Below are 22104 nucleotides of genomic sequence, written 5' to 3'. Positions count from 1 at the left end.
AATGAAGAGAAAACAAATATGCGAATAAGTATGTTCACACCATTGCCCACCCAACATTAACATCAATCTTCCACGGATCAAAGATGCAAAACACTTGAGGACCACACCGATCATGATCATGATGATGACGCAGACAGCTCAAAACAAACGCAACCAAATGCCGACACATCGCAATGATTACGTTGATGATCTTCATCATTAACATGATGATCATCATGATGATCGCACATGCGCAATGATGCAGAAGACGACGCGACGATCAAGACCAAAACGAAGACATGAAGACAGACAAAGTCTCCGTCTCAGACTGAAGTTGAGGATGGACCAGTAGAAGCAGACGGAGACGGAGACGAAGGAAAGAGATCACAGTCCAAGTTACGGAGCTGGCGAGTATCACTGTCTGAACTTGGGTTTGGCTCTGGGTCACTCAGTGGAAGCTTCACAGCTGCGCTACAATTAAGACTGTGGGTTATATGCGAAGTGTGGAAGATTGAAATTAAAGTAGCATTATTTCAAAGAGAAATTTCTACTTTTCCTTAGGTTCCGTCAGATATCGTTTACTTTTTTCCACTTTTCTTAAATTTTACTAATGAAAATCAGCTCTTGGAGCTCAATCAACAGATTGTAGGGTATACAATAATAATTTAACAACTATACTTTAAGTATAAACTAACTAGAGAAAATTCTTTTTACATAAGTCCTACTCAATTCACAATCAAAATCAATTTATTTAATTTTAAACTGAGCTTTTCTCCTAAACTGCTTAATTCACAATTTAAATACTCAGTCGTTGCAGCTCAACCAACAGAGTGTAGGGTATGAAGCATGTTAAATCTGAAAATGTCTTAATAAAACAATTAATAGCACAGCTGAGCTCATAAGTTTTTATGCTGAGCGCATGATCAGAAGATCTGAAATACAGGAGCGCATTCAACTGTAGCGCGGTTGAGGCCGTAAAATAAATTAAGGCTTGAGTCTCTTTTTGAGTACAGAATTTGTTGGATTTCTTTACTTCTCTTCATTAATTTATTAATAAATATACATTTTTTTTTTTGCAAAGTGCGCTCCTGAACTTTTACAGTCGACGCCGATCGTATATCGTGTACGTACTATAAAGTAATTGAAAAGCACAACAGATTGTTTTAAATATCAGGCAAGCCGCCCAAGTTGACCACCTGTGTTGGCCTCCGTCTGTTGGCCTGGCCTAAACCTGAACCTGTGTGTGCTTATGGCTCTGCGGATTTATGGCCCGTTGCCAGCCTCCAACTTCAGTTGTGTTCAGTTGTCTCTATGCAGCTGATCCACAACTGTTGGCAGTTGGCGCTCTCCAAAAATAAAAAAAAGAACGAAATAATACAAAAAAAAGAGACGTCGCCAAGCGAAAATCTTGAGTTCTCTTGCTTGTCTTCTGCTCTCGTCTCTTGTCTGCTCTTATGCTAATTTCAAAGCCCCAAACCGAGTGGGGCCCAAGTCAGAATTGGAGATGGAGAACGGAGAAGGGAGAACGGAGATGGAGACCCATGTGGACCACACACGTTGAGCGATTCGCATGCCTCAGTTAGGGAATGGATTCAAGAGGGAAGAGCCACAGAAAGAGTCACGGAAAGGGGCAGGGGAATTGTAGCTGCTTTTATGGGCCCAAAGTATTCGCCACCGGGTTTTTCGGTTTGATAAATTATCGATAAAATGATGCGATCACTTTTAATTTGGTTTAGTTTACCTACCGCATTCTTGTTCTTGGCCAAATTAAAAGCATAAAGCCATAAAACACACACACACACACACACACACACACACGAACTGAACTTTGGTTGCAAGTTAAAGTTGAAAGTTGCCGATTGGTTTCGATTTCAAGCTGAATTTCCACAGTTCATGTTGTGTTGTTAATTAAGTTATCAAAGTTTTTTATGACGTCAACAGTTTCTTTGCTCTCTCTGGGAATCTGGGAACTTGGCAGCTGCAGCTGGCGCCATCTGGCGCATAGAATAAACACATATATACTGGAAGCAGCAGGAGTATGAGTCTCTGAATGTATTTTATTTTTTTATACTCATGGATTGGGGAATGTGGATCGTTTAAGAAGCGACTTGGCAATTTCCGCTGACTCTTTGGCATGTTTACAATGTGACTGACAGTGCCAGATCCCACAAAGAAGCCTAAATGGTATGGCAGCCCAAACAGAACGAATTTGTGATGCTCTACAGTGGAATTTTTTATTTTTTTCTATATATTTTAATAAATATCAATATTCTATGCACTGGTAAAAATTAAAAAAAATTTTAAAACTGTAATTATTTGGTCTACAAATTTTATTTTTTAAAAAGAATAAACGTTTAAAGTACAAATATATTACAATTAGAGCTGTCTGCTATGGAACTCAAGCAATCAAAAAAATTTAATACACTTTAAAGACTTTGGGCCGGTTTTTCAATGTGTTTTTAACGGGTTTCATAACTATATCAGAGATACTTTGACGTAAAATGTCCTACAATTAATCTCAAATTTTAAAATTAATTTTAGCTTAATTTTAGCACAAAATACATACTAAGTATACAAAGAAATGTACATTATTTAATCATCATCATAAATTCATTGCTAAAATTAATATCCTCGAATTTGTAAGGTATTTGCGTAAATAAACAACCTGCTTGCAGTGATGTTAATTTCATTTCAATCCTATAGATAGGGCTCGGATTGGAGCAGGGATTGGAGAAAGGGAGAGCTCAATGTCAACACGAATCCGAATCCGTTTGTTAAAATTCTCACGCTCCTCGCTGGCGACTTTTAATTACAAGTCTCATTCGTCTCTTAAATGGCAACCGATTCAGCCTTTAATTAAGTAATTAGCGACTCAAAAAGAAAAACAAATAAATAAGCAAAAAATAAAAGTAAATAAATAAAAAAAGAGCTACACCAAAAGCAGAAATTGAATTCAATTTTAGTTTGTAATCTGTGCTTCAATTTCAACTGTCATTGGAGCTAAAGCTTCGCTCACTCTTCCCCTCTCTTTTTCTCTCTATCCTTTGTTATCCTTTCCGCCCTTTGCAGAGTAGAAAAAAGAGGAAAAAAAAACTGTCATTTGTCTATTTTTAACAGACACGCCGACATGAAGGATTTAATTAAATTCAACTCGAGCTGACAGCTTCCATGCAGCTTTGATAGCAACGAGGGCAGTATCTGTATCTGTATCTGTATCTGTATCTATATGTGTGTATTTGTATCTGTATCTGTATCTGTGTGTGGGTGTCACTGTTGTCCTTCTCTTTCTGTCTGCAGATTCTCAATTTTCGATTTGTTGACTTTTGATGCACATCCACTTTGACTTTTCGCTTTGTTTTCATTTCATTTCATTTCAAGCATCTCACAGATTCGCAATGAAGTTGAAGTGCATAAATGCAAAGCGAGATTCGAAAATTGATTTAGTAATTGAATAAAATAAAACGCTGAATTTGAGACCAGTCAACAGTCTGTCTTATGTTAGCTGCAGATTACAATATCATAGTTATTTCACCACTAACTTTTCTTTTTCACACTGTACAAATTATAAATTATGCACAATAAATAAAAAAGGGAATTTTCACTATGTCAGGGTTATTTTAACATTTTTTTTATAAATTAAGGATATTTTTATTTATCCATTAATGTGTCCTTTCTATGCAAACAAGTCTATCAATCCAACTAGCTTTGTGAAATTTAGTAGAGCTGCTTCTTGACTAAAATTAAAGGAATTTTTTAAAAAACTTCTTTATTTATTATAATATTGCAATAAAAATAGCGAATCTTTACCAAATTTACAACATCTTAAATTTATTTTAACCCAAGAAAGTTTTTTTCTGAATCTTAGGATCATTGGACCCAAAACTGTATTTCATATACGTTTTTTAATGCTTTTCACAACTGCGAAGAATTTTAAGCTTATTTTAATTATCTAATCTATTACATTATTGTCAAATTTGTGGGAAAACTTTAAGATCGTCTAAACGTTTTTCACTCGCAATAGTTTTCAAGAAGTTTATCATGTTATCAATGTTTCGAATTCGCATTATTCACTCTCATTTGGGCCATTAAATCAAAGCCAATTTAATGACTCACTTTATGCTGATAATTGCATTCCACGAACAAGTAACAAACACCCCCTTGTGTCTGACTTGTTCCCCCCACTTCCAACAACCACTTATTCCAACTAGAATCATATGCAACACACCCTTGCCCCTACCCTACCCTCACCCACCCACTCTACACATTCGGTTGTGCCAAACTCAATTAGCCAAAATGAAAATGTCACAGTCATAATATTGTGTTATGAGCCAAATTGGCTGACTGTCGGCAATTTGGTTGCAACAACAACCAACAATCAGTGGCAGTTGCATGTTGTTGCATGCCACAAGACAAGCAACAACAACAACAACAACTCTTTGCATAGAAAACAACAACAGCAACAACAAAAAAAAGCAGTAGAAAACTTGGCGTTGGTAGCATAATTAAGAACACGAATTGGCCAAGTTAGTACAAGCAATGGAGGCGACTTGTTGGCCACCGCGTCAATCAGTCAACAAGGCAGCAATTTGGTGGCAACGCCGCCGACTCATTTTAAGAGTCTTTTATTTTTTAATTTTTTTCTTGTTTCTATATTTTCTTTTTTTTTTAGACAAGACGACGCTCAATTCGAGCCAAGTTGAAGAGTTGTGGCTGTGGCCATTTATGAAATTAAGTTATTTTGCTCTTGGGGCCAAGTTGCAGCTGCAACAGCAACAACAACAATGGCAACAACAACGATGTCAGCCACTTTTAAATGAGTTATTAGCCTCAAGTTGACGATTTTAGCGCTCGCTTTGCGATGCCAACAACAACAACAGCAACAACAACAACTAGCAACAACAACAACAAGTTTTTCAACGTTGTCTCGAGGTGATTGTCTATGAGTTATGGCAACGCCCATTTAAGTGGCTTCCTTGCGCAATAACCACAAAATGGCAGTGCACCCCTGTTCTCCCCCCCTCTCCCTGCCCCATCCGCTCCCCCCACCCCTCTTGCCACTATGCCCCATTCTGTGGCAAGCTTCAAGTGGTTGACACGCCGCAAAGCCGATTGAGAATCATGTTTATCTTTCATGCTAATCATAAGGCCATAAACTGAGTCAACATAAGTCTCCCTCCCCCCTCTCCACCCCACCACCCTTAGCTGCCAAATGCTCAGCTTCATTCAACACCAGCAGCAACAACCACCTTGAACCACCCTGTAGTAAATCCTATGTTGACTGTGTCGACAAGATAAGCCGCATTTAAGTACTTCAACACTCCCCCTCCCCATCATCATCGCCATCCCCTTTGCCACTATTGCCTTATTGAATTAGTGCGCAAGTAGCAAGTGTTGCTCTTTGTCAAGTAATGCTCGACTGTGAGTTACCCTGCTTTGCATACGACAGCAGTTAATTAAATCCAAATTTAAATTTAAACAATGCCCTTTTAATACTTCTCAACTAATTTCTCTACTGCAAGCAGGGTATTCCCAATTAGAGTGACCATAGAGCAACCATGCCGTGAATTCAGCATGTAATTAAAATTGACATTAATCAAATTATGCTCAACAAGTAGTTCCCTATTGGGTTTCAAAACATTAAACATGGTAATCCCAATTAGAGTGACCATTGCAATAAGATGCCCTGTATTCAGAGTGCTACGAAGACAGACATCGATCGAATTATGTCCAACAATTAATTTAGTAACCATTACAATGCGACGACTTTTATTTAGAGTGTAACTAAAGTTTTTAGAAAAAAGTAGTTCCCGAACAGTTCTTTAAACAGCAATTATGGTATTCGTTTTTAGAGTGACCATACAATTTTCAAATTTTATTAAGAGACAAAGACAGCATGGTAATTAAAAAAGCAAATATGGAAGTTCTTATTAGAGTGACCATGGAGAATTTTATTCTATTAATTAAAATCAGAAATAAATTCTCAATTAATGAATTTCTAAAAGCTATCTGTACAGCAATTGAGGTTTCTTAATCGGTGTGACCATAAATTACTTATGCCTTTGAGAAACTCTATATTAAGTGTATTAAACGACGAGTGTGAAAAATAGAGAAGATAATAATACTGATTACATACTATTCTTACCCTTTAAAATACAATAGATATGGTAATACCAATTAGAGTGGAATAAAGTAATTAATTAATTAATAGATAACTTTCTGTGTAGAAAAAAGTTCTTAAAATAAGTATTTTTTGCTTATATAGAATATAACAAAACTGTTGAATCAATTTTGTTGATATGTATCGATTTTACAATCGATAAATGCTTCACTTTCTTCAACAAATAGAAGATACATATTGTCAAACGTCATTTAAGCAGAATTGAAGCACTTGCTCTCTTTCTCTCTCAGTCTCTCCCACTCTCTCCCTGTCTTTTCGTCTGAAGGGGAACTTTCATCGCGCTCTTAATTTGCATTGATTGTCGGGGGAAATTAATTAAATTTGGCAACTTGAGCAACTTGTTGAGCAAATGTATCGCTATAAATGGTTGCTCATCAATTTGCCAACTGCCAAGCATCACATTTCACATTTGTAATCCCACTCTCCCCCCTCTTCCCCCTCTCCCACCCTCTCACTCACTCTTCCCCCGTCAATCCCTCATTTGATGTGCTTTGTCACGTTCTGAGAAGGTTTAAAGGAAAGAGGAATAAGGGAAACTTTTCAACTGCCAACAAAATTAAATTGTTTTCCATTTGTTACGTTTATTGTAGGAGATAGAGAGAGAGAGAGAATGCGCAATCATTGCAGCAACCCTCGGTGCGTGATGAGTTTCAATTGTCTGTCACAAAATTTAATGCGCAATTGTGCAACGTTGCGTATGCGCAATATTCGAATTAATTGAAACAGTTTTAACTAAATGCCAAAATACAAAATACAAAAGGCAAAAATCAACAATTACATTTCAATTAGACATGAAATGCGAGTGTGCAAATTGTGAATGTGAATGCGAATCGTATTCGCTTCTGTTTTCTATTCAGAAACCATTCATTATTCAAAGTTGGCAATTGTCACATGTTTTTCATGTTTTCTTGTTGTTGCTGCCACTGAAAAGGCTTGTTAACACGCTAAATGTGGCTGCTACACAAATGTATCTGTATCTGTATCTGTATCTGTATCTGTATCTGTATCTTTTGTCTGACTATCTGAGTATCTGTTGAGTGCACGGCCACAGAATATTAATTACAATACCTCGACTCGTACTCGTATTCAATTCAATTCAAGCCGAATCGAGTCCGAGTTTCTCACATTGATTGATACGCCCGTTGTGCAACATTTTTATTGAAATTGAAGCAATTTATGCACGCAATTAAGAGGAAAAGGCTGCCACACTAAGGACTCTGTGGCATGCAAGTAAATTTGTCTTCGGCTGCTGCATGTGCTGCATGCACAATGTTCAACCTGCAACCTGCCACATACACTGAAAAAATCTATAAAAATAAAACTCTTTTTCATTGAGCAATCTAAACGGTAAGACCTAGAAATCTGATATTTTCACACAGCATAGCTGAAGGGATCAAAGCTTAATATATATTTCTAAAATAAAAAAAATATTGATCTCAACATTTTTTATTTGAATTTATTGCTTATTTAACAAATATCTTAATTTTTTTAGTTAAAATAATTTTTAAATATTTTTTAATAACATCATTATGACATTCCCATGACTTGGACAGAAAAAATAAATATTATTTCTGTTGGCTCTAGAAAAAAACATTTTTAACTTAAAAAGAGAGAAATATTTAAAATCACAATTTTACTTTAAATTGAAATTGCATTGAAAATAAACATTTTTTTTTCTCAGTGTGCGAGTAAAGGAAGTCAGATGAGAAAGAGAGACAGCGTCAGAGAAAGAGAGAGAGAGAGAGAGAAAGAAAGACAATCATTAAGACAACCAAAGCTAAATGAATTTGAGGCGCTTAATGCTGCAAGTTGCAACAACAACTTGCAACTAGCAACGACAACAACAACAACAATCAGCTTCATTGATGGCGCCATGAATAAAGAAATTAGCGCCATAAAATATGTTGGGAATTCCGCATAGAAAGTAAATGTTGTTGGCAATTTATAACCCTCGCCACGTTTGTGGGCCATACGAGCTGGAAAATTGGAAAATTGGAAAATCCATGCAATATTCAATCGCATAAATCAAGTAAAATAAATGAGAGACACTCGGAGCATTCGAAAAAAGCACAACGAGTACTCGAACTACATCATACACGTATATGTTACTTAGATTGCATATTGATTGATATTGTGGCAAACTTTATAAGCTTTTTATATATATTTAAAGAGTGTTGCAGCTGCAAAGTAATTCTACAGATCTACAAAATGAATTTAGAAGCAAACACTTGAGATTTTGAATCTTGAATTTTCATCAATTTGAATTGAATTTAATTTTGAGTTTTTTCATTAATTGAATGCAGAATGAAATTATAGGAAATTCAAAATTAATATTATAATTCGCTTGAAAATCGGTTGAGTTTTAACGAAGTTATGACAGTTCGAAGTTGCTCAGACTGTAGATCTGGCAACTTTCAAGTCTAAATTTTTGTACAATTTGTCATAATTAAAAAAAATAAATTTAAGGTCTTAAAATCAAGTTTAAAGTGTTGTTTTATACAGGAGAAAATATTTGTAACGAATTTATTGAAAATTAAAATTTATTTTAAGTCAAATATTCATTTTAATTATGATCGGATTTTAATTAAAGCCAGTTCTCTATGAATCTTTCTAGAGAATTCGACTTGGTTCTGAATGACAAAATGCACTTTGTCTTATCGCATTGAGTTCAATTGTCATTTGAATGTCATTAGCATTTCATTAACGGATCAACTGAAAACATGACTGCCACATGCCGCTTTCTCCACATTCCACACTCTTCTCTCACTCTCTACCTCTCTTTATCTGCTAAAAATCCCAACTAATTATGTGTGCGTCGTCATAATAATAATTCTTTAAGGGAGTTCTGCATTTTCCCAGTCCACAGTCTTCAGCCGCGATGAACATGACCGATAAGATATCAGATACATCTCCATGTATCTGTGTATCTCTTAAGTGTGTATGTGTGTGTGTGTGTGTGTGTGCGATCCGTGTAAGCCAAAGACACAGAAAGATGTCTCATCTTTGGGCTTAATTACTTGCACGCGTGCTAGAAATTTATATGAGCAGACGGTTCTTCTTGACTTGGCGACACTTGTACCGCGTCTGCTAATGCGAGGGGCAAGACGGGAGGGGGAGGTAGACTGGGGATAGCAACTGGGGATGGGGAGTGGTAATGGGGGCTGGGGGATCGTCTGCTATAGCCGAGACGTCTCACTTAGCCCTGACCGAGAGAGAGAGAGAGAGAGAGAGAGAGTGACATGCAAGTGACAGCTGTAGTGCGAAAGCTGCCTGTATGGCGAATTTGGATACCCTACAGCCAAGGAGAAAGAGAGGAAGAGGTTGGGATAAAGGATAAGGGTGTGTGCGAAATACAGGGATAGAACAAAATGAGTAGAAAGAAGAAACAGAGACAGATATGGAGATAAATACAGAGAAATAGAAAAAAAAATACAAATGAAAAAGAAAGAAGAAGGGGAAGGGGAAGGGGAAGGGGAAGAGACACAGACAGAGAGACTAATAAAGACGGAGAGAGAAGAAAATACAAAGTAAGAGAGAGACAGAAATACAAAAGTAAAGAAAATAATTATCAAAATAAAGGGCAGAGCAAGAGAGGGAGAGAGATAGGCACATGTATTAAGAGACTGAGAGAGGAAAGAAATTGGCTAATTTTTTATATACATAAGTTTCGCATGTTTGACATTTTTTTATCCATATCTCACAAAAAGAGTATCTTAAAGTCGACCATGTTGCATTAAGACATAAATAATAAAATTGTCAGTTCTTCAAAAATGTTCTTAACCATATGTTGAGGGTTTTGGCAAGAATTATAATTGTTGATGTTGTCGCAGTTGCATTTAATAATTTTTAATATCTTAAACTTGATGTTGTTTTTGTTGTCGTTTTTGTTTATGTGACATAATTAATTAACACATTAACAAACTGCATGACGAAATGCATAAGGCGAATTGGTTGTAGGGTATGCGTACTGTACAAATAAAGAGTGCAAGGAAGAGAGAGAGAGAGAGAGAGAGAGAGGGAGAGAGAAGGGTAGCGTGTGCGTGCAATAAACAAAAGCGGAAAACTGAACAGAACTGAACTGATGAGTTCATTAGCGAGCTAATTTCAACTTAAATTAAACTTAATGCGAAACGATGAAACGATCGTCATCAGCAGAGCAAACAAAGAATCAAGGCGCAAAAACAAACAACGCAAAGGACAAGACAAAATAATAACAACTGTAAAAAGGGGATCAGCAACAACAACAACTAAAATAAAATAAGCGAAGAGCGAAAAAAAAATGTTTTAATTTGCAGCTTCTGCTCATTGAAGCGGAAAAAATCAAAGGCGTAAATGCCGCGGCAGCCCCAAAAACCAACAACAGCAACAACTCCATGCAAGTAACTACAGCAAAGGCATCAACAACCACCACAACTACAGCACTCTTCAATTTAACTTGATCGCTGACTGCGTTGAAGCGCGCGCTCTTTCGTTCGCTCAGTCGAACATGCAGCTCAAACATGTTCGAAGCGCAGCGCAGAGAGTGCGCGCGAGAAGAGAGTGTGCAGATTACACGAGTAGTTGGTGTTGTTGCATTTGCTGCTGCTGCTCTTCTTATTGCTGGGAGTGCACATCCGTTTTGTATTGGCGACAGAGCCCCCCCTCCTCCGAAAGCTGCTCGCGCTGTCGCTCTGCTGTTATTAATAAAGACCACACATTTTGACAACGAGAGGACCACCCAAGTGCAGCTGCTGCTGCTTCTGCTGACGCTGACGTTGACGTTGACGCTAGCGTCTCATAGTTGGCTGCCCTTTGCATGCCTGGCAATTTAAAGGCTGCGCTTAATTATATGCGAGCAAAGAGAGAGGCAGAGAGCGAGTGGAAGCAGCAGCAGCAGCAGAGGAGAGAAGAGAAGAGTTATTTAATTCCCCAATGCGCGCAGAAATGCAAATTGTTTTTGAATGCAACCCCCACGAGCAGCGACGCAACAGAACAGAGAGTGGAGTGTGGAGAGTGAAGTGTGCTGAGCAGGAAGAGAGGCAAGTGAGAAGAGCGGGGCCAACGGCGAGAGCGAGATGCCTATCGGTGTTTTGTAATTACAATTGAGGGTAAATATTTATGGCCGCTGCTTGCGTGTGGTCAGGCATGGTTAGTTCTTCCCCCCTCCCTTCCTCTCTACCACTCTCTTTTCCCACATGACCACTGCAATTGTGAAGAGGGGGGTTTAAGCGATAACGTAACGTAAGCTTAGTCCAATGGCGCCCACCAGTTAATAAAAATGTCAACCGCAAATGGCATTATGCAAATGCAACAAGAAGAGCACGCAAAAAAATAAACTAAAGCAAAAACATGCAGCAGCAACAACTACAACAACTACAACAACAACAAGGACGGCGACAGTAGCAGCAACTACAACAACAACAACAACAGCTAATCCGCAATCAATCGAGAATGACAAAACAGCAAAAAACAGAAGCAGCTCCAACAACTATCTATATCAGGTGAATTACACTGTGCAACAAAGTACAGCAGTTTTTAGGAATTATGTTCATATTTTATAATTCAAATAAATATTTTTACCTACTTTTATTGATGACAATTTTGTTAACTTCCAATGTCAAGTTGAGATCTTAATTAACTGAATTAATGATATTTTAATGATAAATGTATGAAAATCAATGTGAAATTCCAAAATAACTGTCAATTAAAATTTAACTGGACTATATAAAAGCAGTGCTTATTTTTAGCATAGCTAAACTTGAATATATACTTATTAAGTGTTTCCGTATACCTTAATATACCCTCACATTTGAAAAAGAATGTATACTAAATGACCAAGGATACCTTCTGAAATCTAAAATATGCATCACGATTATTATTAATTAAATAATGGATTTATCTAAAAAAATTGCAATTGCCAATTAAAAATTAAGTTTACTCCATGAGAGTTTTTTTGAAAATTACTTTTATATTATTATAATATTGTTTATTTATAGAAACTTATCAAATCATTTCTCAATATTGTCTGTAATCATTTAAATAATAATTAAATTTTAGTATTTATTACTAGAAAAGTCGCTAAACCAACGAAAGATCACCATTATTTAATGATAATAGTTTTGTTGTTTTGTAAACTTATTAATTGAATACAAATACAGCCCGAAATATAAATTCTTGCTGCATAGTGTAGATCGCTAATCTGTTCATTAGTAAACGGTTACACGTTACATGACGACAACAACAATAAATATACAAAAAAGCATATAACAATATTGTTTTTTGTGTAGCACAGTGTTGTTACTGACGTTGTTGTTGTTGTTGTTGTTTTTGTTCATTTACAGCCGCCAGTCGCGGCAAAGGGGACATGAATAAGGGGAGTAGGAGGAGTAGGAGAACATCTTGGACCACCCCTAAAGCAGCCTCGTCTCCATCTCCATCTTCATCTTCATGGTCTTATCCTTTGGGCTGAGCTTCCTTGGTGGTCCCATCTGGGTTCGCCTGCTCCCATTGTTGCCGGATTTGCCAAACTTTGACGCCGACAGCTCCCGAGAGTCGCAGTCGCAGTCCGGTTTGGACCAGGGCTCTATAAACTTGGCTCTAACAGTGAGTCACAGAGAGGGAACTCCTAGTTTGAGTGGATGTGAATGTGGATGTGAATGTGGATGTGGATGTGGGACATGTGTGTGGTCCATGCTGACGTACTGAATCATCGCAGGCAAAGAAGAAACAAAGATGATCATGATGATCACGATGATGAGCTTCATTATTGTGTTGTTGTGTGTGCGCCGGTTGCGGGTGCGTCTTTTGGTCACCGATCTGTGGCAAGCAGAAAGGGGCAGCAACAACTTGGACTGGGATCGCGGCACAGATCTCCAATTAGCCTGCCTTCTGCTTGATGACTTAATTAAGTCGCTGTGGCGCCTGCTTCTTGTTGTTGTTCTCCTTTTGTTGTTGTTGTTCCCTTTGTTGTTGTGGCATCGATTTCGATTGATTTGTGCGGTGGCATGCCACACAGAACAGACACAAAGACTTGAACTTGCTTCCCTTTTTGCCTAGTTAATTGGGGGAACAACTGCAACTGCAACTGCAACTTGATTTATATGCGTCTTCTTTTCCCCCTCCCCCTTCCTTTTCCTCACCCCAACAACACACACACAGTTTCCCTTTTCTTTGCCCCGTTTTTAAGTGTTTTCTGCATTTTTGTGACATCTTTTGCGTCACATTTCTCATGTTGTGAAATATTTTTGCAAATCTCTGCGCGGCGTACTTTGAAGACAGACACAAGATACAAGATACAAGATACATTCATTGTGGGTGGCCCAAACCAGCAATGGGAAGAGACTTAAGAGGGAGTAACGAAAGAAGTAGCAAATGGAGCTGCTGAGGGTGCACCAGAAGATTTAGTAGTTTCTCTTGGATTTGCAGTCGCTTATGGATATCTCTTTGAAATGAGCTTCTACTTTAATGACTTACAATGAAATTGTGTGTGTGTGGAGCATTCCAAATCGGAATTTGTTGGTGGTCTTTGTGAGTTTCACTTTGGTATAGAAACATCCATGTCGATATATATTCAGCAAAACTTCCAAATCAACAGTGACCAAGATTTAAAAAAAATATATACACATATATTTAATTTATAAGACAATATTTATATTTAAAAAAATATTTGTTATAATTATGCTTCTTTATATATTATTATTTTTATATAGCTCCCCTTACATAGATTAACTTTAAAACGATTAAAAATTGATCAACTAATCCTTCAAATACAATACTCTAACTTTAAGGTAAATCCAAACTGAAAATCGAGTTTAATATTGTTGGTTAGTTATATTTCAATTTGTGGATTCATACAGAAAATAACATACCGAATCATCAGTTTTAAATTGAAATATCGAAAAAAATGTAAAATGTGCTTCTTAATTCTTGCATCTATTTGTGGATATTATTTACATGTAATTTTTAGAACTAATTGAAAGTTTGGATTTTGTACAGCAGATAAAAATATTTGAATTAATATTCCTAGTTCAATTTCTTATGATCATCGCTGTATTTCACTCGATTTATTGAAAAACATCACAATAAAGTAGTTAAAAATCGCTTATATAGTTCCATAATCAATTGATCGATGATTCTATGTATTTTTTAAATTTTTTATCTCAAGTCTTCACAACTTCTCTTCTCAATGTGACTCGCATGAGTCAGCTGAACACTCTACTTCCCTTTTCCACACTCTTTTCCCTACCTATCTAGTAATAGTCTTCCGTATATTTTTTTTCTTTATTTTTTGTTGGGCCTAAAGCCAAGCTGTCGTCTTCTGGCTTTCCATTGAACCGCTTTAATGGAACCACAAACTTTGACGACAGTTGCGGGCGTTGTTGGCTTTAATGGATTTTTAATGACAAGCATTTGGCCAGCTCGCTGGCCAGTTGGCCTAAAGTGAAAAATAACTCATTTTGTGTGGTCCTGCTGAAGCTTTTCCCCCTCTCTCTCTCTCTTTCTCTCTCTCTCACTCCCTTTCTCGGTCTAATCAACGGTTGTGTAATCATATAATCATATGGTATAGAGACTCTCCCCGATCTTTGCCTATAACTCCATTTTAATGTCAACAAATTCACGACAATTTTAGTTACGCACACAGTTTTTTACCGCCCACAATTTAGTAGCTATCATTGTCAGTGAGTTGCACTGGGAGTGGGGCAAATGGGGCATGGGGCATGGTGCAGGTGAAAAGGGGAGGGCAGAGGAGAACGGGACAATTGGGAATGGGAACGGCGCAATGATTCGATGAGTGGACCCGGTTCCACTTGCCTGACTCTCAAGCGTTGTTTATTCGCAAAACCATTTAACTGGCTTGCCTCCAAACGGGCAGGCATTTAAGTTGTTATAGATACCCTGTAAACAGCACCTCAGAACGGGTATGCTGCAATTATTTAACAGCAAGCTACAAAAAATCATTTTTTCTATATTTATATAATTTTTTACCCATACTCTCTTAAGTAATCTAAGAAAATGAACTACTTACAGAGTAGTAAGAAAATTATAATTAATTATTTTTGTCTTGCTTTTTTAACAACGCAACTTTTTAAACTATCTTTTAATTTTCCTTTATTTATTTTATTTTTTAAAAATATTTATTTAAACTGAAGAATAAAAAGTTAACTTTTTATAACTACCTTATAATATCCGTTTATTATTTAGCAAAACTAGATGATTATAGTATATTTCACAGTCATCGTATAATTATTTGTTTTTATTTCTTATAATTTAATATAATTTAGACATGCCTATAACTTTTAAAGTTTTTAATTGCTTTCTTAGCTGTCTAAAATCTATTTTTTCTATTGTAAAAATTAACAGAGTATTTCTAAGTCATCCAATGTGTGTTGTCAGCTTCTATCTTATTGTTGTTTGTGAGCGTGCCTCGTTTGCCACATGCCAACCGTTGCATTCTTCTTCTGCTTTAACTTCTTCTTCTTCTTTATAGTATTTGCCTGCACTTGTTCAACCCATCATCCAAGTTTCCAGCCATCTCCCAAACTCTCTTCCCGCTTCTATAAATGAGAAATGCGGGAATACGCTGCTTAGACATACAAACAAACTGTCAGCTCGCCGTTTAACAGCTGATGGATTTTACATTGCACACTCACACTAACACACACACACACACACACACGCACACACAGAGCACACCATAAATTGTGTTTACATTCGAGTTAATTGAATGAGAAGGTCATTTCAATTGTTGGCCAAGTTAAAACTTACTAAAAAGCTTATGTACAAATTTATACCAATTCATTTAAGGTAGAAAATTAATTTTTTTATTTAAAAAGAAAAATAATAAAGCAAAAATATTTTAAATTTCCTAAATAAATAAAATTGAAATGCAAAATTAATTTAGAGGCCAAATCATGATCAAAATGACATTTTGCTTTGAAATCGGTTGAGTTTTCATAAAGTTATGAGAGTTAAAAGTTTATTTTTTTTAATTTCAAGGTGTAATATTCAGTAATATTTTCCAATAAAACTCTATACATTTATGTGAGATTTTCGGTTGGTTTCGTTCTCTGTGGCACACCTGATTTAAATTTGGGATGTTGTTCGAAAAATTTTCAATTTTTTAACAGAATGAATTTAAAGTCTAAATCATGATCAAATTGCAAATCGTTTCAATTTTCATCAAGTTACGGAAGTTGAAAGTTTTTCAAATACATTTTACAAACAATTCTAAATTAACAATAACAGCTTACAGCTCTGTTAACTACCTATCTTAACATGACTCTGTTAATTAAAACTTGAACATTACATCCGACACTTTATTTTATTTCACTTAGTCATGGCTCCATTTAATTGTAATCTATTGTAATTGTGTTCGATTGCTAATAACCATAATTATGAGTAATTAAATTAATTAATTGAGTCATTTAGCAGTTGAGTTGTTATTGTTGCATATTAACAGCTGCCGATTGTTGCAACATTCGATGAATAAAGCTGCAATTATGGCGACTAAAAAGTCGAAGTCAAACTCCATTTCTCAATCACGTTGTGTGTGATAATTACATATGTATATGTATAGTACATATACATATGCAAGTATGTAAGTTAAGAAATGTGGCACATACGTGTATATTTTGAATGTGGACCCGAAGTCGGGCAAACGAATCTTGTGCTGTGAGTAACTTCAACCTGGAGTTGGACAATTAACACCTGCCTCGCAACCAGCAACCTGCAAAACGGCAGCGACAACAATAATAAATAATAATTGCTCCAATGGCACAAACATGGCCAACAAACGCGTTTGTCAAAAAAGTCAGCAACAACAACCACAACAACAACACACACACACACACACACACCTGCAACAACAACTTGGCACCAACAACACCTGGGAACCAAGAACTGGGAACTAGGAACTGAAAACTGGGAATGGAGTTGAAGTTGAAGTTGGAACGATGGCGACTTGCCAACGTTCTTCAGCTGCTGCTCACGACACACGACAACAACAACAAAAACAACAACTTTACATACTCGCAACAACATCATTAAGTTTACAACATTACACAGTCAAAAATAAGTAAGGAGAAAAAAAAACGAAAAATAAATACATTTGCCTATTTTTTTTTTTGTTGTTGTCAAAGAAAAACGTAAAGCATTGAGCAAATAAAAAATATAATTAAGCAGAAACAATGCTCATTAAAAAGACATTATATATACATACTTACATATTTAAAAGAAAAAGTGTTGATGAGCACACAAAATTTGTAGTATTTTTTAGATCTCTTCATTATATCACTGATATTTATCATTCATCATTTAATGGTAGAAATAACTTAAAGCTTTAATTTTTATTTAGCGTGAAAGTTGGAAATTCCATTTTTTTCACACTTCAAACTGTTATAGCTTTGGCCTTTATTTTTTATATTCAGCATCCAAATTTGAAAATTCAATTTCTTTCCTTCACTGTCCATTTTTTCCTTACTTTCCCATATATTTTACCTTTGATGCTTTTTCAAAAAATTCAAACTTTGTCAAATCTTAACTGATTTCCTTGCGAAGTGTCAATTTTATCTTTATTTTGCCTCTATTTCGATTCTTCATGAAAATTGGGAATTCAATTTATTTTCGCATCACTGTTTATTTTTTTCTTACTTTCCCTTTCTATTATATAAGTAATTTTTAAAAATAAATTTAAGTATTGTTTTAAAATGTTTAAGATATCTATGTAAGTTTTATTAAGTTTAATTTAAATATAAAAAAATAAAACACACTCTGACTTTAACTTCCAATTGATAGATTAAGCAAATTGTTCAACTTTCAAACTGTTTATTTAGCTCGTAAGTATTTTTAAAATTAATCTAACCATGCGAAGTCGAAGACTGATTAGTGCAATTTGCGAGCAATCAAAATAAATAGTTTTGCACTTAATTAAGTTGTTGTTAAACTTTGATTATAAATTAAATATAATTAAGCTTAAATGATGTGATTGAAAGCAGATCAAAGGCAACCACAATTTGAGTTGCAAATCAAAATTTACTATATAGAATGGAATGCGGCAATAACTTTGCCCTCGGGGGGGAAACCACAAATCGCACAACTTCCCACAAAAAGGAGGGATGCGATAAACCGCAAAGAAAGGCGCCAAGAGGAATCAAGTTTAAAACAGACGCCAGGTGAGAGAAGGGAAGAAAAGGAGGAAGAAACTTGGCCAGCTGCATTGGAGGCGCCACAAGGAGTTGAACTCAAAAGAACGTCAACTAAATGCAGATGTGAATCTGTCTGTCTTTTAGTCGGTCGACTTCATCATCTGAAGTACCACACGCATATCCAATTATTTAAATCCCCCAAAAACGATGCAAACAAAAGCTGAAAAAAAAGATCCATCAAAAAGGAAACAAAGGAAGTTCAGGTTTTGCGAGTACTTTTACCTTGATAATGAAATGTTTCAATCAAAGCCAGTTAAATCATTTAAATTGGCTAAAGAACTAACTAACTGCGAATAATAAAAATATGATTACGATGTATAAATGCAAATGTTAACTGCAGGAAGCTGTTAGTCCAACTGAATTGCCAACTTCTCTTTGCTCTTAACTCAGATACATTTCAGGCAGATGTTTTTTCTTGTATTTTCCAGCAATGACAATTGCATTCAGGACCCAAAACGATTGACTCTGGGGACAACTTGTTAATGGACACACACAACATTCCTTCTCATTTCATTTTATTTCAGTTCATTTCATTTCACTCATCTGGGGTTTCTCCTCAGTTATTCGCATGTTTCTGTTTTTTCTCTCTTTTTTTGTCTGACCATGTCGGCATCATATTAATTGAACAATCAGTTTCTTGTCAACAAGATGTTCTTGCATAATTTGCCAGCAATCAGTACAGTGAAGCCAGCTGATAAACAATTCAGAAACAAACTTACGTAAGAAACTTATATGTTTTTCATTTAAATAATAGTCAAATGAATTGACACTATTAGGGATTATTATTAAAAATTTGATTTATGTAACACTTTTCAGCTTATTGTGAGTTTATTTAATTTAATAATATGAATTATTTTCTAATTATAAAATTGTATTGAATTCTGCCAATATTTTGTCATTTTTGTATGAATATCAATCAAAATATTTTTTAAAAGCTTTAAACAATTTTATTACATATGCAATATTTCCTATCTGGTTTGACAGTTCTGTATAGAAAAATAATGGATTGGTAATAGTCCACCTCTCTTCAGTTATAAACTGAACTATCAATAATTTTTATTTAAAATATTGTTTTGATCCTCTTTTATATAAATGTACTTCAATATATTTTTTTCATAATCGAATTGCACTTAGTGCAGCTTCACTGTACTCATACAACCTCATCGATTAGAACAGATTTTGGACAACTGTCATACACATTTTTGAACACAATGTATTCGTAATTCTATCTATTTTTTCATACCTTTTGTCGGAGTTTTGCGGTTAAACGATTTGATTGCAGCGATTTACACGACAACACACTTTTTACAGTCAATAAAAAAAAGAACAAAGCAACAGTAAAAAAAAAAGAAATATAAAAAAATTCCTAATTTTCAGAGATTGGCCAATTTTGGGAACTAGAGTCAATTGCAATTAATCAATACCAAATATAAACATAAACTACAAAATAATTTAACCTTTAAAATGGCAATTAAATCGTTGCGGCAACAAAACAATTGCTCAGCTACAGATACAAATACAGACACTCAGATACAGATACATAGCTACAGATACAGATACAGATACTTACTGGCAATGCGCATAGGAATTGGAATTGAAATTGGAATCGAAGTCAGGCTGATCGGGCTTTAGTTTGTTGTTGTTTGTGTTGTTGTGCACATAAATTGTCGACTGCAAGTTGTACAATTAATTGAAGTTGAAGGCTCAACGACAAACAGCAAACAAACAATTAAATAAATAAATAAATAAACGCCAATTACCTGTAAAGATACAAAAAAACAGAAGCGAATTAATGACCAGCGGCAATAGTATAAACAAATAACAGATACAGATACAGAGATACGACTAAAATACGCACTGAAAGTAAGCACCTGCAACATTAGTTTCTAATTAAGCAATTCGAAATCGGATACAGCTAGAGATACACAGCTAAAGATACAAGATACATTGCAAGACGGCGCAACTTTAATCGCTTTTAGCGTTAAGTACGCGTTAATTGAACCCTTTCTCATTCCGGGAAGCAACGCATTGGACTGGAGAAGAGACTGAGAAGAGTTCGTCAGTTAGTCAGTCAGCCAGTCATTCAATCAGTCAGTCAGTCAATCAAATCAGCTCAATGTCAATGCACTCGACGCTGAGTGAAAAACATTTTAATCAACTTATCAAAAAGTGTCAGTCAAGTCGGCAATCAACATTTGCCGCCTGTGTGGTCCACATCGTCATCAGCTTCAGCTTCAGTTCCAGCTCCAGCTCCACAAAGCTGACTGACACCAAAGTTAAGTGGCACACACACACACACACACACATATGAGACTCATTGAATCCAGTTTCAAATGCAACTCCGTCTCTATGACTCTCAGATACTCTGAGTATCATTTACCACAGTCTCTCTGCATATTCATTCTTTTTGGCTTCCAGCCATCAATCTTATTGACACCGTTTTCAGGCCAAAAACAAGAACAAAAATTCAGATTAGGCTTTTGAATTTCAATTTCGACTTTATTTTAGGTTTTCGGTTTGAGTTCTGTAATTCTTCGTAGAGCTGTCGATTAGGCGTGACTGTCAATTGAAGTTGCGCTGATTGCAAGTTGCCAGCTAATCTAATAGATCTTTATTTACACAAATCTTGCTTAAATGATTAATCGAGTTATTATTTTCTTATTGATCTTTACTGGTAATTTCATTATAAACTTTGGCATATACTAAAAATGCTTTTAAATGAAGTCTTTACGCGAATATTGATTGGGTTCCCTTATAAGAACTTTTCATACCATCTGAATTTATTACATTAAAAATATAATTGATATGGTAATTATATATACTATAAAAGCAAAGATATTTATTTTAAGGGAACTTTAGAAAAAAAATTAAGAGTACACTCTGACAATTTTTAAATTCGTTACATATTTGGTTTTTTTTTTTATTTTGCCAAATTCCATATTAAGTAGACATATAGATAAAAGTTAAAAGGGCTTTAATATAAAGGTTTCTTAATTAGACTTTACTTGGCTTAGAGAAGAATTTATATTATTTAAGATATTAACTTCCTCAATAAAAATATGTGCTCAACTAAATTTAATTCTATAAACTCTATAAAGTATCGAATCAGAGTTTTTCCCAAATCCAAATTCCCAAGTATTATCCAGATTATATGGAATGTGTTCTGTTCTCTCAGAAAATTTGAGAAATATTGATAGTATTGATTCACTGTAATAAACTTAAAATGAAGTTAAGATAACGAACGAAAATAAAATATTATATTTTGCAGTGTTCTTTCACCTTTACATGCCAAATATTGAATAGATTATCATATTTATAAACAGTGGTCTATCATTTTTAACTAAGTAATTTTAAACAGAGTTCAATAAACAACCGAAATCTTATCTCATATCTAAAATAGTAAAATAGTTTTTTTGCCCAAATGATTGATTATTAATCGGTGTTTACATAATTATTGTGACAACACTTTCACAAAATATCTGCATAACTCAAAAGTATATATTTTTTTGAGATGTGGGAGGTCTCATAAATTATGAATAGTAAATTAGTCATTCATCATCAATTTAATCAATTGATTTACAAAAGTTTTTGTATTCGGTTTTCGATCGACGTTCAATTGGAATTCCGAGCAAAATGATCTTTATAGATCTCTATAAATGGAATTTAATTATTGCAATTGTATACGTTTCAACTTCATTATCAGCAGCATCGTTATCATCATTATCATAAATATTGTCATCAGACTTTGAGTCGTTGTGTTTGTCA

General features: G+C 35.2%; 1 protein-coding gene across 2 annotated transcripts in view; it reads right to left on the bottom strand.

Moving 5' to 3' along the window:
* LOC117785158 (homeobox protein invected) overlaps window positions 1–22104 on the bottom strand; it is a 46162-nt gene that overhangs the window by 9165 nt on the left and 14893 nt on the right. The window contains exon 2 of one of the 2 annotated variants that reach the window (XM_034623065.1): window positions 18932–19030. The exons of the other annotated variant lie outside the window; for it this stretch is intronic. Within the exon in view, the coding sequence (XP_034478956.1) occupies window positions 18969–19030 (62 nt within the window). The 3' untranslated portion in view covers window positions 18932–18968. Of the gene's footprint in view, window positions 1–18931; window positions 19031–22104 lie in introns of those variants that run through there. 2 annotated transcript variants of the gene reach the window in all.

The sequence above is a fragment of the Drosophila innubila genome (genome assembly GCF_004354385.1).
Source record: "Drosophila innubila isolate TH190305 chromosome 2R unlocalized genomic scaffold, UK_Dinn_1.0 1_C_2R, whole genome shotgun sequence".
Lineage (NCBI taxonomy): Eukaryota > Metazoa > Arthropoda > Insecta > Diptera > Drosophilidae > Drosophila > Drosophila innubila.
Note: the sequence above shows the minus strand (reverse complement) of the source record. Positions and strands in the feature narration are given on the sequence as shown.